General features: G+C 46.2%; 1 protein-coding gene across 4 annotated transcripts in view; it reads right to left on the bottom strand.

Moving 5' to 3' along the window:
• Positions 1 to 3,608: 3,608 nt before the first annotated feature.
• Positions 3,609 to 17,649, bottom strand: part of LOC146059603 (uncharacterized) — a 24,431-nt gene continuing 10,390 nt past the window's right edge. For 3 of the 4 annotated variants that reach the window (XM_083171963.1, XM_083171962.1, XM_083171961.1), the window contains 4 exons: positions 11,391 to 11,629; positions 6,848 to 6,920; positions 6,089 to 6,151; positions 3,609 to 4,714 (listed from right to left, as the gene is read on the bottom strand). In XM_083171963.1, the coding sequence (XP_083028089.1) occupies positions 4,532 to 4,714; positions 6,089 to 6,151; positions 6,848 to 6,920; positions 11,391 to 11,629 (558 nt within the window). In that variant the 3' untranslated portion in view covers positions 3,609 to 4,531. Of the gene's footprint in view, positions 4,715 to 6,088; positions 6,187 to 6,847; positions 6,921 to 11,390; positions 11,630 to 17,649 lie in introns of all 4 variants that reach the window. The other variant, XR_014470287.1, reaches the window with a different exon arrangement.

Below are 17,649 nucleotides of genomic sequence, written 5' to 3'. Positions count from 1 at the left end.
AGTTTGTTCAATGGTTATGTGCATTTACATCCACAGAGCTCTCTGAATGTAATTTGTCTGAAATCAGCATGTACTGTAGGCACATTGTATCTGTATATGTTGTTAGACTGTAGATTGTATAAAGGAATAAAGTTCTATGTGTTTTGAAAAAAAAATGTACATAAAATAAAAAAAGTTGTGAGAATTATATTTTTGAATTATTATGTTTGGAGGAAAATGTAGTGCCATCTACATAAATTACACGTTCACCTTAATAGTGTTACATAAAATTGAATGGTTCTCTTATGTTTTGTAAGTAGGTTCCAGTCAGATTCAGGACATCCTGTAGATCAGTGTTTCGCAAACCATGTAGGGTCAAGTGGTCGATAGTAACCATGACGATATTCAGAAGGGTCAACATGTAAATTGGTATACAGATGGAGGCGCTCTCATTGAGCCTGCTTCCACCGTGCTGGTCGCCATGTCGCTCTGTGTCCACGTTTGCCAGCTATGCATTCCTGGCGCGCTGAATGAGAGCAGACCCATCTGTATTTGTGAGTGCTTCCAGAAAAGGGTGTAGTCTCACAATAAGTGGAATGGCCTTGCATGTCACACTGCTCTTTGTGTTATGCAGAATGACCGTAGGTCATGCACAGGGTGACAATGCCCCTTCCCTCATGGAGAAGCGTTGCATCTCCGCCCCAATCATTGCGTCCAAACCTGCCGCTCCCAGGACTCCTATGCAGGCTATAGGCGGCTATAGCTGGCTTCCTGTGTGACATTGAGCGTACAAGAATCAGGAGGTCATTGGTGCAGATGATGATGAGGCTTTGGAAAGCCGCTGGGTACTATACTGTATGCACCAAGAATATGAATGGGGCAAGTCCATGTGAGCGTGTGACATCCTCCAGCACCATAGCTGGGAGCATTTCTGGAGGTATCTTGTAAGTTTTTAGGGTCCCGGGTTGGGGTGTAGAATAACATAGGCTGAATAATGGCCAGAACAACAGAGTTATAAAGTTATAGCTTGGTCATGGCAGTAGATGGGCTTGAGGAATTTGTCCAGTGTTAGGAGCAGGGTGGTTGGGCTTGGTGAGCATAACTTTGGGTGGGAACTTGAGTTGAAATGTTAAATAGAAAAAGACAATGGTGATGGAAAGCGATGGTGCAATTAGTGATACCACAGTGGTTCCCAAACTGTGTGCCTAGGCTCCCTGGGGTGCCTCAGGACACTTGCAGGGGTGCCTTGGTTTGGTGGACCAAGATCAATTCATATTATTTATGGTCAATGTACCAGGCAAAACCAGTGCTTTCGGCTGGCAATCATACATGTGGACAAACAGAAGCAAATCCTGTCCCTCACCAGATAAATGTGACATAATCACAATGTACTTAATTTAATATTTTTTTTCTGAATTTCTCAATAAGAAATATTTGACCTAGGGGTGCCGTGATTCAAAAACATTTGAGAACCACTGTTATACCAGAATGGTGGGCGAAAGCTCATATATGGCTAGAGACATACCGGCCCCAGAGGATCAGGGGTTCCACCACCTATTACTGCCAGGCCTCCTGCAAATTGAGGTAAATGTTGGTGGGTTTTTTGTAATAGAGTGCACAAACCTCCCCCTCTGCTTACTCTGTCATTTGGTGCAGTCCCAGGACCATACTACATTACCAGCAGTGCTATACATCAATGGTTCCCAACCCTGGTCCTCAAGTATCCCCAACAGTGCATGTTTTCCAGGTCACCCAGCAGCTGCACTCATTATTCAAACACATTTTAAAAGATCCACAGGTGGAGCTAATTATGTCACTTGTGATTCCTTGTGGAGACCTGGAAAACGTGTACTGTTGGGGGGGGGTACTTGAGGACCAGGGTTGGGAACCACTGCTATACATGATAGTGCCCTGGCTATTCACTGTCTGCTCCTGCCCCAATATCTGAGGAGCATCTCTGTACTCAGCAGGATACCCACTTCTCATGGTGCCCCCAGGAACACTGACAAGGTTATCGGTGGCACCACACTGCTCTCAACTCCACAACACACCTTAGTCCCCTACAGATGTGACATCCGCAGTGCCGGTGCAAGGCGCCGGAGCGCCCAGGCGCTCACCCGCTCCACGGGTATAATTACTCACCCTTCAGGAGGAGCTCGGGTCTAGCTCAGCGGGAGAGAGAGCTGGAGGTCTGGCTTAGCGGGCAGGAGGGAGGCCTCGCAGTTGAGTCCCGGCGCAGTGTGACTGACATCTTCCACCACCCGCACCGTGTACAGCCGCTCAGCCGGGCAGCGCTGAGCACTTAGCTCACCCTCAGACGCTGAGCGTCTGTACGCGGTGTGGGTGGAGGAAAATGTCAGTTAACATGCACCGGGGTCCGGGACTGAACTGCACACAGCGCAGCGAGCCCTCCCTCCTGCCCGCTAAGCCAGACCTCCAGCTCTCCCTCCTGCCCTGCTCCCAACTACCGCCCCCTAACACTGCCTAGTGGTGGCGCCGGCCCTGGACATCCACCTAACACCATTTAACTGAGTTACTGTAGTTAGTGATACAATGTATTAGCACATGTAGGGGAGGGATCAAACAAGGCTGAGTGGGACAGAGAGTAATGTACCAGGAATCACAATTTCTGCTGCCAGCTGTCTCTCTACGATCACATTGAGCATGTTAGCCCCTCCCCTGACATCTTCCTCCCAATGGCTGGGCCTCACATCCCCCATAACCTCACCATTCACATCAAATTACTTACAGCACCCACCCCTGGCTGCACCCTCCCGCTGGCCATGGCTCTCGAACATTGAAGCGCATCTGCTATAGATTCTATGGCAGCACATAATTCCGGCCTGAAGTGCATGTCCCATGCTGCTGTCATACAGACCCCGGATCATCTAGTTGATGCAATGACCAGCAGACCTAGCACTTGATTGGCTGGTTGACCATACGTGGCACATTGTGATAATATAGCTATAATGCACATTAGGAATGCCAATCCCGGGGCATTTTTTCAATCCCGGGATCCGGGATTGAAAAATGCTCGATCCCGGGATTCCCGGGATTGGCATCCCCACCAAAAAAAAAACATTTTTAGCATAGGACCCACCCCGGCCGACCCGCACATCTACTTACATTAGGGTGCGGCCGGGAGTGGGTTTGGAGGTGCACGGTGCCTCCCGGCAAGTGCACCTCCATAGAAGACAGCAGGTGGGCGGCAGAGAAGAGGCGGGCAGGCGGGCGGAGTCAGGCTGGCGGGCGGCGGCGAAGAGGCGGGCAGGCGGTCACTGGTGACGTGTGGCCTGCGCAGCGTGACCTCTACTGTCAAGCTACGCAGGCCGCATGCCGGGTCAGGTTACGGGAACAGCCGGGCAGCATCTGAGCGAGTGCTCAGACGCTGCCCGGCATTAGACTGCGCATGCGCAGTCTAATCCCGGGATTGAAATCCCGGACTTTTTTAGGCCAAATCCCGGGATCCCGCCGATCCCGGGATTGGCCACACTAATGCACATCAGTGGTACTGCACAGAAACATCAGTTCTACTGACCGCTGATCATAAAACAATACATTGTCCGTTTAATTGAATTCGTCCATAGATTACATTTCGCTTTATTAAAAGCAATAAAAACAAACCTGTGAAACTTGTTATATTTATATATATATATATATTACAATTAAGCATTTGTGACCGGAAGCCATGAGAACGCTGCAATGTATCAAGCAACAGTCTGAAAATCCATTTTATCTTTTAATATATAAAATGTGGTATTTCGTAAAGAGATTTAATATATAAAATGTGGTATTTCGTAAAGAGATTGATCAGGTCACATGTATTATCTATCTGTGCTAGGGTTCCAGACAGTCACTTTCTAAAACATGGTCACACAGTAGCTGTAAAAATACAATTAAAAACAACAATATTAAACATAGGGGCAGGTTCAGTATGTACAGACCTCATCACATAAACCCTGCCATTTGCACATTGCCTGCAGTTCCGTTTCCAATATGGTTGTTTCCATACGACACAGATGTGTTTGCAGAATGCAACATTGGGATGGCCTCTTGCACCAATCCAGATGGGAGACTGCAAGCCAATAACAGTCCAGCTCCTGTAGAACCCCAGGTACCCCTACGTCTGTGTTATATACTATTAATAAATAATATACATTATAATAATGGCATTAGGCAGATGAAATAACTTCCTTGTAGGACCTACAAAATAAAAAAGATAGTCATCCATATTACCTTTCTGACTGTTGTAACTACAAGTTCCAGCTCAGCATTTCATAATATCTAAGTAGTGTAACATCCTGCACATTTCATCCCAGATCTCGAAACCTCTAACCAGAACATAGATTGTGAAAACTGCAGTAGCGTGAATGAATTAATAAAAAAAAAACATAAGCTTCAATAAAATTGGTCATTTTAAAATCGTCTATTGATCCGTGGATAGAGGAAAGTTCTATTCCCATACAGGTCAATTATATACAACTGTTTTACAATCCTGATATTGGCAGCAACGAATCTTAAAACCATTGTTAAAATGTTGCCTCGCTGGAGCTCATTTGAGGTCTCTCTTCAATTTCTGGAGAATCCTCTCTCGTTCTAGATAAATTTCTTTTCTATGGAGAATCCTCTGCAAGGTGCGGTTCATTTTTTCCTTTTCCGCCTCGCTCATAACCTCCTTTCCTTTTGAGTCATTAATGCAGTGGGTTATTTGCTGTCGCCCCTGCTGTATACAGGCCTGTATGGTGCAAAAATAAAGATGGAAACTTTTACATTTATTTTTTGCAGTAACCAAAAATGTGCAACTGTTCCAGAATAAAGAGTAAAAGTCAGAGATTGATATTTGGACAGTATAGACGGTGCAATGGCTAAATCAGACATGTCCAATGTTGGCCCTCCAGATGTTGTGAAACTACACATCTAGGGTTACCACCTAGGACCTTTAATTCCGGACACATGTTAATTACACAGGTTCTGTGGCAGTTTAAAATCAGGTGAAGTGGAGTCTTGAAGTCAGCCAGTCACAGAACCTGTGTAATTAATGTGTCCGGAATTAAAGGGACTAGGTGGTAACCCTATACACATCCCAGCATGCTTTGCCACAGTTTTGCTATTAGAGAATGCTAAAACTACTGCAAAGCATGCTGGGATGTGTAGTTTCAAAACATCTGGAGGGCCAACGTTGGACATGCCTGTGCTAGATCAAGCCTCACGGCACTGAGGTCCAATGGGTTCAATTCCCATCATGGCCCCAATGGTGTGGAGTTTATATATTCTTCCTGTGCTTGCGTTGGTTTCCCACAGGTACTGCTAGGTTCATTAGCTCCCAACAAAACCTAACGCTGGTGTGTGAGCGTGTACATGGGCAGACTAGATTGGTCAAGCAGCACACAACTGCCATCAAATTCTGTGCTCTGGGGTGATTTGCACTAGCCTTTAATAAAACTGACAAGTCAATCATTTTGATAGATAGCTTCAAAACTTTAAAAGAAAATTAAGACTTGTTCAATACTAATTTATTTCTAATGTAATAAAAGATCTCATTACATGGGGACAATTCAGTTAGCCGCAAGCTTTCTGAAAGTTGTATAATGCAATCGGCACTTTTAGCGAGTCGATTACAAATCTGCATTAAGGTTTCTCAATGCAGATAGTAATTCTCACCATCTTAGAGTAACAGTAGAGAAAAAAGAAAATACCTATTTTTAAAGCCAGAAATGTCAGGGCATAGTGAAGTACCCCTACAGAATAACCTCCCAAAATAATAATGTACATAGAGGTTTTTAAATAGGAAAATCTAGCCAATAAAGACCAGTTAAATTATGTGGGAAACCTATTGATGGGCATGGGACATACACTTGAATATACATGTGCACCACCAGTAATTTAGCACCCTTGGTTCCAGCAATAGTACATATATATAGCATTTACAGGAGTAGGATCAGCACGTGTGTAATATATACACCTATCTAGGGGAACTTGAGTTTCGTTACTGTAATACAAAAGTACCAGGAGCAGAGCAATGCTACAGAGAGTACAGTGATTGGCTGATCTCTGATGATGAAGTATTCAGTCACTAGTGACTTTGGGAAATGGTAAAACAGACACTTACCTCTAGCTTGGATTTATCTCTCTCAACTCCTTCAATTTGAGTTTTGTACGTGGCTACTTCTTCCTGTATGAAACAGTAAATTGATAAGAGAGCTGACCCTGGAAGGAATAGAAGATGCAGCGTTCTCATCACAAAAGGAGTTGGGGGAATACGATTGTACCGGTGTGTATCATTAAAGAGCATTAGAAAAAGGACAATTTAAGTGTAAAGACCCATTCCAAGGGGTGTTCACTGCTCATCTGGGACCCCCGATTCCCTCAGTGCAATGGGAGTATATGTTACTATGCTAGGGGAGCTGAAGCTCCGGTATGACACATGGGTCAGGGAGCGTAACATTACCCAAAGTCTTGCTCAGCAGCTCTTCCTCTGTGGCTGACCCCGATACAGAACACAGGGCTCCCGTTCCCTTTTATTATTTCTGGATGTGTTTGAGGACCACAGGAAGACCCCCCCCCCCCTCCTCCCTACTTTATGGTAGTTATTCCAAGCTCTAAGCTAGGTCCCAGTGATGTCTTGCATGTTCCATAGGATGTGTGCTCGGCCTCCCCCATAATATGTAGAACCTTCTCAAATTGTTTTATCCAAACAATAACAAAATGTTTGGAGATCTTTTTAGATTTAATCCAAGTAGATTTTTGTGCACATTCCTCTGTGTCGAGTGACCCACTGCTTGGTGTGTGCGTCTTAGAACAAAGTCTGTATGTGACTTGCAGGGTAGATAAATCATACATACAAATAAAAACACATATATAATATTACCTTCAGCTGCTGGATTCTACACTGCGCCTCTGTGATGAGTTGCTCATGGGATTCTACTTTAGAAGCCAGTAACCTGTAAGTACAAGAACAGGAGGCAAATGAGGTTTAGACCCTTACAAACAAGATAGAGTACTGGTGGGGGGAGGTATGGAAACCTACACACACGTCTTACAGAATGCAGGTGGTAAACCCCCTAATTGGTACCAGGATATTATTGTGATCTAACCAAGATGATTGCATTAATGCATGTTTTACATGCAGGAGTTAGAATATATATATATATATATACTAGGTGTTTCATCGCGCCCTACGGGCGCTCTTCACACCGTCGTAAGGGGCTACGCCCCATTAAAGTTAGAAATATATTATAATGTGAATTATGTTTGTTATTTGTGGATGAATGTGTTTAATTATGGGGTGGGGGGATGGTGTTGGCGGGAAGGGGTGTGTTGGGTTAGGGATTTTGGTGGGGTGGTGTATGATACTTTGGCTAAGTGTAGAGTGCAGGTGTTGGTGGTATAGTGGTGCAAAGAGAGTGTGTGTGTTATTGTTTTGGGGTGGGGGAGGTGGTACCAGGAAGGGGTGTGTTGGATTGGATATTTCAGTGGGGTGATGCTGGCTATGGTGAATACAGTGTAGGCATTGGTGGAATAGTGTATTGTTTTAAAAATGGTACCTGTTATCCATTGATGGTATAGTAAGAGATCCTGTCAGGTGCGCAGGCAGCAGGTTTCCGGCTAGTGGCTGGCGTGAGGGTACCAGGAGTCCTTGCCGGTGCTGAGGTAGCAGGCGGCGGAGAGTTGAATGCAGTGGTCAGGGTAGCGGAAGCACAGTGGTAGTGGGTGGCTTTGCAGCTGTGAGTGGAGTGGTAGCTTGGCGGTCGCGGCTGGAGGGAATGGTAGCGGCACTTTTGGCAGCGCGGAGGTAGTGAGGGGAGTGGGAGCTTGGCGGTTGTGGCTGCAGCAGGCATCGTGCGCACTCTGCAGCACTGTGCGGAATGTGCTCTTGTGGCAGTTCCCGCGAGACTGTGAGTTTCCTGCATTTGCCCTGTGTTTCCTGCGTGACTTCTCTGATCGCAGGTCCCGGACAGGGTGATGCTGCTGGTTTGTAATATGTGGGTGGCGGTTGATGACAATATAGGTGTTACGCTGGGTAGTGTGCAGCTGGGCAGGCTGCGCTGTGACCTGGGAAGTGTGTCAGTGAGTAATGAGTACACCTGTGTGTCTGCGCTGTGACCTGGGAAGTGTGTCAGTGAGTAAAGAGTACACTTGTGTGTCTGCGCGGTGACCTGGGAAGTGTCAGTGAGTAATGAGTACGCCTGTGTGTGTGTGCGGTGACCTGGGAAGTGTGTCAGTGAGTAATGAGTACACCTGTGTGTGTGCGGTGACCTGGGAAGTGTGTCAGTTAGTAATGAGTACACCTGTGTGTCTGTGCGGTGATCTGGGAAGTGTGTCAGTTAGTAATGAGTACACCTGTGTGTCTGTGCGGTGATCTGGGAAGTGTGTCAGTGAGTAATGAGTACACCTGTGTGTGTGCGGTGACCTGGGAAGTGTGTCAGTGAGTAATGAGTACACCTGTGTGTGTGCGGTGATCTGGGAAGTGTGTCAGTGAGTAATGAGTACACCTGTGTGTGTGCGGTGACCTGGGAAGTGTGTCAGTGAGTAATGAGTACATCTGTGTGTCTGCGCTGTGACCTGGGAAGTGTGTCAGTGAGTAAAGAGTACACCTGTGTGTCTGCGCGGTGACCTGGGAAGTGTGTCAGTGAGTAATGAGTACACCTGTGTGTCTGCGCGGTGACCTGGGAAGTGTGTCAGTGAGTAATGAGTACACCTGTGTGTCTGCACGGTGACCTGGGAAGTGTGTCACTGAGTTTTGAGTACACCTGTGTGTGTGCGGTGACCTGGGAAGTGTGTCACTGAGTTTTGAGTACACCTGTGTGTGTGCGGTGACCTGGGAAGTGTGTCAGTGAGTAATGAGTACACCTGTGTGTGTGCGGTGACCTGGGAAGTGTGTCCGTGAGTAATGAGTACACCTGTGTGTCTGTGAGGTGATCTGTGAAGCGTCAGTGAGTAATGAGTACATCTGTGTTTGCGCAGTGACCTGGTAAGTGTGTCAGTGAGTAATGAGTACACCTGTGTGTCTGCGGTGACCTCTGAAATGTGTCAGGGAGTAATGAGTATACCTGTGTGTGTGCGGTGTCCTGGGAAGTGTGTCTGGGAGTAATGAGTACACCTGTGTGTGCGTTGACCTTGGAAGTGTCAGTGAGTAATGAGTACACCTGTGTGTCTGCCCTGTGACCTGGGAAGTGTGTCAGTGAATAATGAGTACACCTGTGTGTGTGATCTGGGAAGTGTCGTTGAGTACGCCTGTGTACCTGTGAAGTGTGTCCACCTATGTACCTGGCGGGTGACCTGGGAAGTGTGTCAGTGAGTAATGAGTACACCTGTGTCTGTCCGGTGACCTGGGAAGTGTGTCAATGAGTAATGAGTACACCTGTGTGTCTGGCCGGAGACCTGGGGAGTGTGTCAGTGAGTAATGAGTACACCTGTGTCTGTCCGGTGACCTGGGAAGTGTGTCAGTGAGTAATGAGTACACCTGTGTCTGTCCGGTGACCTGGGAAGTGTGTCAGTGAGTAATGAGTACACCTGTGTCTGTCCGGTGACCTGGGAAGTGTGTCAGTGAGTAATGAGTACACCTGTGTGTCTGGCCGGAGACCTGGGAAGTGTGTCAGTGCGTAATGAGTACACCTGTGTGTCTGGCCGGAGACCTGGGAAGTGTGTCAGTGAGTAATGAGTGCACCTGTGCGGCTGCCCAGTGACCTGGGAAGTGTCAGTGAGTAATGAGTACACCTGTGCGGCTGCCCAGTGACCTGGGAAATGTGTCAGGGAGTACACCTGTGTACCTGGGAAGTGTGTTAGTGAGTACACCTGTGTACCTACCGGGTGACGTGGGAAATGTGTCAGTGAGCGACAGTACACCTGTGTACCTGGCCCATATCACCTGTAGCATCAGACAGTAAGCAGGACCCCCCCTTGAGCATGGCACAGATCTAGCTGCAGGTGTGTGCGGCACTATCACTCACTTCAACTGTAGGAGCCCCCAGCTTTGCGGTTCCTGGGGCAGGGCTGCGGTAGGTTGTAGTTACTCCAGCGGCTTCTAGTCACCAGGGGAAGGAGGTCCCCCTGCTCCGACAGCGACTGTAGGTTAGTGGTGGCAGCTGCCGGTTCATGTGCGGGGGTGTGTGGCCGGGTTGCTGCTGTGTGCAGGCCGGGGGGGGGGGAGCGAGTTGATGCTAGGGCCATGTGCGGGGGTTGTCGGGTCTGTGTCTGCTGCTTGCGGGCCGGGAGGTGGGCGAGCTGCTGCTGCCATGTGCGGGTGGTGGGCGCCTGGCAGGGCTGCTGCGGTCCTGTGCGAGCCAGGCTTCTGGGACCAAGTGCGGGGAGGTGGCAGGGCGGAGCGTGTTCGCGCGAGAGTTGGACACTGACTGCCCTGAGCGCAGGAGCCGGGGCACAGGGACAGGGACCGTGCTTGTGCATTAAGGTGTGCGTTATTGCGGGGGTTAGGTGGGGAGAGGTGTGTGAAGTGCAGGGTTCTGTTCTCTTACATATTTGGCTACGATTGATTCTGCAGGCTGGGTGGTGTGTGACCCCGCCCAGCGTTACAGCCGCAGATGATTGACAGATGTAGCCAAATATATAAGAGATATATATACATACATACACACATATACACACACTGGATGGAGACCCCACGGCTTATGTCAGAGCCTGAGGGAAATAAGGCGGCACTCCACGGATTTTTTGGAAAAAAAAAATTTATATTCATAGTAGAAATCACATAGACATCAACATTTCAAGGCCCGCTGGCCTTTTCATCAGGATGTGCTACAAAGTGCATAAAAAAAGTTTTTTCAACAAATCCGTGGAGTGCCGCCTCCTACCCCTCTGGCTCTGCCATAAGCCGTGGGGTCTCCATCCAGCATCCATTAAAATATATATATTAAAAAAATAATATATATATACAAGCAAAATAGGGGAGAAGGGCGCCCAATAGTGCAATATCATCTGGTTTATTTAAATGAAATATTTTAAAAGGCTTTAGAGTACATCAAGCGTACCACAGCATTCATCAGCGGTGGGCTTCAAAACCACCTGGCATAAAATGTAATCCACACTGGCAATCAGCTACAGAGGGTCTCTCTCCAGCCGCAGTTGTAGCTGATTGCCAGTGGGGATTACATTTTATGCCAGGTGGTTTTGAAGCCCACCGCTGATGAATGCTGTGGTACGCTTGATGTACTCTAAAGCCTTTTAAAATATTTCATTTAAATAAACCAGATGATATTGCGCTATTGGGCGCCCTTCTCCCCTATTTTGCTTGTAGATTGGTGTTTCTCTCGTGGGAATCGAGAGTGAGGAAAGGAGCGACGGTCCATTGGAGGGACAAGTGCAGTGTAAAAGACTGAGAACTGACTGCAGATTTTATTCAGCACAGGTGCCAGCGCACCTATTCCAAATTTGTCTTGTATATTATATAATTATACCTGGTTGTATCCTCTACGGGACTGGTTCGGCTGGTACTGGAGGCTTCGAGCTTTCTCCTGGTGAGTTCTTTCTGAGCTGCCACAAGTTGCTCTCTCTCCTCCTGATGCAGCTTATGAATGGTCGTAGAGTGTAACTGCTTCAGTACATCCTCTGGACTCAGATCTCTTACAGTGCTGGGGTCCAATGTCCTACTCAGGAACGCTCTTCCCAGCTGCACAGTCCTCCCCATTGACCATTTCTACAAAACCAGAATGACAAACAAATCACAATTTCAGTTCTTTCCATTATAAAGGATCACAAACGGAATAAATGCAATACAATTATTTAAATAGACATGGCTAATTAAATATATATATATATATATATATATATATATATATATATATATATATATATATATATATATATATATATATATATATATATATATATCTCCCACAACTGAGGAAGCCGCTGATGTGAGTCACCGCACTGAATAAATTACCTGCAAGGACTGTCTATATAGGAGCGGTTCTATCAGCAAATCCTCTGTGGCTGTGGACTTCTCCATCTCTAATAAAGTATCCGGAGAGTACCTCTGGTAATACAGAGGGAGGACCCTTATCTGGACCCTACACATAGTGGATTGATATCTCAGGGGAACACTATTATTGCCACTAAAGATGACTCATTATGAAGTGCGGGACTGGTAAATATATATACATGCCTTGCTAAAATTACATTCTTATGCCTATGAATCCGAGCCATATTTCCAGCCTCTTACCAGTAATCAACTTAAATTAAGCATCTATATGTTATATGTCCTGTTCGTCTTTATTATTAATTGTAAATGAAGTGCACTTCTCATGCTATGTTTATATATATATTTTAAAAATAAATCCTGTCTATTGGAGAAATAATATGCACTTATTATTTTGCTGAGCACAGCTGCGCCCTTTGATAAGTGCATGCAATCTTGGTTGCATGCCTAGTGTTCATTCTAGCACCCGCCATCTTTGAAAACCCCTGCAGTTCCTCTTCCCTGCCTGGGGTGTCGCTGTCTACTGTATTGCTTCCAGCACAGTGGCCTGTATATCAGCATCGATATGCAAACCAGACCTGTGCTAGAAACACCACAGCAGACAGCGACACCCCAGGCAGGGAAGAGGAACTGCATGGGTTTTCAAAGACGGCGGGTGCTAGAATGAACACTACATGCCCTTTCAATTCTGTTCTCAGATAGACCCGGCAGATATCTTGCGTATTTGGTACAGGCAGAAAAGCCTTCCAATAATATTAGCTATATTAAAAAGAAATATGGCAACTTAGTAAATACAACGCCACAGATAGAGCAAGAATTTATGAAATATTTCCAACAACTATACACCTCCAGACTTAAACAAAACCCCTTGGAAATTAGCGATTACATGGCAAAGATTGATCTACCTGTGTTAAGTAATGTGGAAGCCTTAGGCATGGAGGCCCCATTGAGTATGGAGGAGGGGAGACTGGCAATTAAGGAACTACCTGGTGGGAAAGCCCCGTGCCTAGATGGATTGCCAGCAGAACTATATAAAAAATTCATAGATGTCCTTGCCCCTTCGCTGCTGGAAACCCTAATGTCCTGCTCCGAGGATAATACCATACCATCCTCAATGACAGGTAAAAATAATAGTTCTATTGAAACAAGGCAAAGATGGTAGTGAGCGCGACTCCTATAGACCCATATCACTCCGGTCAGTGGAAGCCAAGATATTGGCGGCGAGGTTAAACAAACACATTTTACAAATGATACATCCAGATCAGTCCGGGTTTATGCCCGGAAAGGCTACCTATCTGAATTTACGTAAACTATTGCACATGCCACTTGCAAATGCCAACAGAGGAAGATGGCCTATCTGCTGTGGTATCTTTAGACGCAACCAAAGCATTCGATGCGGTCAAATGGCCCCATTATCTCCTGCCTTGTTCGCCCTGGCAATCAAGCCCTTGGCCTGTATTCTAAGATCCCATCCGAATATTAAGGGCTTTAAAGTAGGGACAGGAAGAGACATGGGGGCAGATGTATTAAGCTTTAACAAGAGATAAATGCAAGAGTGATAAGGAGAGATAAACGTCCAGCCAATCACCTGCTAACTGCCATGTTACAGGCTGTGTTTGAAAAAAGTCAGTAAGGAGCTGATTGGCTGGCTGGACGTTTATCTCTCCTTATCACCCTTGCATTTATCTCTTGTTAAGGCTTAATACATCTGCCCCATTGTATCTTTGTTCGCGGATGATTTGTTAATATACTTATCTGATTATGCAACAGCATTACCTCTAGTCCTAAAAATAATAGATTAATTCTGTTATTTTTTAGGCGTGAGAATAAATTGGGATAAATCCCATGTTCTCGAGGCTTAAATAGGAAACCCTCCTTCTGTCCATCCACTTCCCTTAAAGTGGGCTGCGACATTCAAATATCTGGGGATTTGGATCTCCAAAAACCCAAGGGAGTTCATTCCACTAAATATCCAGCCTTTGATGGAGAACTTGGCTAAAAAAAATTAATCATGCCACTAACAGTGATAGGTCGTGTAAGTGGTCAGACTTCCAAAAATTTTATATGTAATTCAGCAGTCTCAAATTTACCTCCCCAATTCGCTTTTTAGGAAAATAGTGTTTTATCGTCTTTTGTTTGGAACAATGCACGACCGAAGGTCCAGCTAAAAGCCCTGATGTGGGAAGGGGAAGAAGGGGGTTTGAGGATGCCCGACTTCAGAGGGTATTATATTTCGACTCAAACAGCTGAGGGCCTGGTGGGTCGAGGACCAGGGAAGCGATTTAATAACAGCCTTGGTGAATACATCAACCCCTGGGGTTACCGTTAAACCATTGCATAGAATCCTCCAGGGACATCAAATAACCCGGGATCCCCCTTTGGTCATACAGGCTGTTAAAGTATGGAGAGAAGCCAAAAAATTAATTGTACATGAAAGCCTAGACCCAGAGCACCCGCTAGGATAGATGGATGCTAGGCGAGATAAGGGGATTACAGCTGAGAGAGGTATGGGGGCCGTATTCTGTTAATAATTTAAGTCAAGTCTATATGGAGGGTCTTTTCTACAACTGAAGGAAGAATTTAACCTGCCACAGACACATTTCTTTTGATACCTCCAGCTGAGCAGTGCCCTTGAAGAGTGGTTTCCTAGTCTACCATCACGTTTTGCCGAATCCCCATTTAAAAAAAACCCGATAAAAATGGTAGACAAAAGAAGGTTTACCTCTAGGATTTATAAAATCATTGAGAAGACGGTCTAGGGAAACTAAAAACAAGGTGGGAGGCTGATGTGGGGACCCTAAGTGAGGAGGAATGGCAGGAAGCCCTGTCATCAGTGGTTAAGGCCACGAACGCTATACGAGTACAGCAAGTGCAAATTTTTGTTTTCCACAGAGCATACCTTACAACAAATAGGATGGTAAAATTTGAGGGTCTAGCCTCACCACTATGTCCACTAAGTGTAAAAAATATCAAGGCGCACCCAGTGAAATTATTACCTTGAAAAACTGCATTCTCAATATAGTGAGAGATAGAAGAATCAAAATGGATGTTAAAAAGTATATGGCAGGACTGTCTAAAGTTATAATAGCGGTACTTATATGTTAGTTGGGCGCCCGTTACGTAGTTTGCGTAGTGGTGTATTGAGAATACCGATACACCACTATGCTAGTTACGTAAACTACGTAAGTTACCTATTTTGAGCTACGTTAATGCATAATGTTTCATATCCCCACTATCCACGTGGGCATGGAGTTAATTCTATAAAGTGTTGGGAGCGCAGCGAGCCACCGTGCCCGAAGCGTGGCGAGCGCCAGCGTTTTCCCTAGCGGACGTATCCACGTCTGCTCTCCACGCTTCGGGCTCGGTGGCTCGCCACACTTTATAGAGTTAACTCCACGCCCACGTGGATAGTGGGGGTATGACGTGGATAGTTGGGGGTATGACGTGGATAGTTGGGGTATGACGTGGATAGTGGGGGTATGCTCTCCGTGGGTCCGACATGACCCAGTGCTTAGGGATGGCCGTGGGTCCCCAGTGCTTAGGGATGGCCATCGACCATCGATGTTTACCAAAAATCCCTGGATGACCATCGATGTGTAAAACCAATTGATGGTCAACCATTGCACTTATACACCATCGATGGTCAGTTGCACTTTTCCATCGATAACCATTGATGGCCATCCCTGGATGACCATCGATATTTATAAACCATCGATGGTCATCCGTTGTACTTATACACCATCGATGGTCAGTTTCACCCATGCCATCGATGGCAAATGCAACGATGGTAATCCATGAATGACCATCGATGTTTGAACCATCGATGGTCATCCATTGCATGATTACACGCCATTGATGGTCGGTTGCACTTTTGCCAACGATGGTAAAGGAAGCGATGACCATCGATGTTTACAAACATCGATGGACATCCATTGCGTAATTATGCACCATCGATAGTAACCATCGATGATAAAGGTGGCTGGGGGACCATCGATGGAAAAGGTGGCTGGCTAGTGCCGCTGGGGGAGCCGGGAAAACGTGATGCTCCCCCAGGGGCCGCATCGCGTCACCGCCAAAGGCAACGATGGCCATCTCAGGACGACCATCGATGTCTACAAAACATCGATGGTCATCAATTGCTTAATTATGCACCATCGATGGTCAGTTGACCTTTTTCCATCGATGGTAAACAACGATGGCAAAGGCAACGATGGCCATCCCTGGGTGACCATCGATGTGTAAAAACATCGATGGTCATCCATTACGCTTATACACCATCGATGGCAAAGGTACCGATGGCCATCCCTGGATGACCATCGATGTTTAGAACACATCGATGGTCATCCATTGCGCTTATACACCATCATCACGTGATTATGCACCATCGATGGTCAGTTGCACTTTTACCATTGATGGCAAAGGCAACAGTGGCCATCCCTGGATGACCATCGATGTTCATGAAACATCGATGGTCAACCATTTCATACTTGTGCACCATCGATGGCCAACTACACTTTTTCCATCGATGGGAACCATCGATGGCAAAGGTGGCTGGGAGACCATCGATGAAAAAGGTGGCTGCCTAGTGACGCTGGAAAATGTGATGCTCCCTGAGGGGCCGCATCGCGTCACCGCCGCCAGCGTCACCGCAAAAGGCAACGATGGCCATCGATGTTTACAAAACATCGATGGTCATCAATTGCATGCTTATACGCCATCGATGGTCAGTTGCGCTTTTGCCATCGATGGTAACCATCGATGGCAAAGGTGGCTGGGGGACCATCGATGGAAAAGGTGGCTGGCTAGTGCCGCTGGGGGAGCCAGGAAAACATGTGATGCTCCCCCAGCAGCCGCATCGCGTCACCGCCGCCCGCCCGCTTCCTCATAACCCGTCATATAAGTACCATAATAGCAAGAACTTGGATGGCTAAAACAGGTCCAGATGTCCACTGCTGTATAGCCATAGTCAATTACACGGTAAGAGAAATGTATACACTTAAGTAGAAGCACGATAAATAAATATGAAGAAACTTGGGGCAGATGGAAAGCCTCAAAATATTGGAATCAAGTGGGCACATAAAAGGAATACTAATAAACGAGATTTTGGGGAATTTAAGAAAAGAAAAGGGGAGGGAGAGGAAAAAAAATGTCTTATCACGCTAAGGGGCAGATTTATAAACCTTTTACACCAAAATCCCTGGTCGGACCCTGGTCTATGAACACAGGAGTTTCCAGGGTTGGACCCAGCTTCATACCCCATTTACATAGCACTGTGACCCAGGTCTGCGCCGTTTACACTGAACCTGGGTCAGCACTGCTTTTCCCTATGGATGACATTAAAAATGTCCATTTTAGGACTGATAAACTGCCATCCAACCTTCCCTCAATGATTTAAAATAAAAATTAAAAGACATGACAGGTTAGCATTGAAAAATGTTGGTTTGTGTATTTTGTAAAATATTTTTCAAAAAGTTATATTCAGTGCTCAAGCACACATAGCGGTATAAAAGTGCAGCATCACCCATGTGCTCTCCCCAGCCCCTTCCCCTGCAGCAGCAGACTGAATCTCCCATGTGCTCCCCCCAGTCGTCCCCCCCCAAAAAAAAAAAAAAAATAATAATAATAATAATAATAATATGAATGATACTGCATCCAATTATGATTTCTGTGTGCACTGCCCGTATCCTTCCTGGCTGCTGTCATTTGCCACTGCAGTGCACTGTGGAAAGGCGTCCAGC

This window comes from Crinia signifera, chromosome 2, assembly GCF_055691185.1.
Source record: "Crinia signifera chromosome 2, ASM5569118v1, whole genome shotgun sequence".
NCBI lineage: Eukaryota > Metazoa > Chordata > Amphibia > Anura > Myobatrachidae > Crinia > Crinia signifera.
This window is presented reverse-complemented; position numbering and strand designations above follow the sequence as displayed.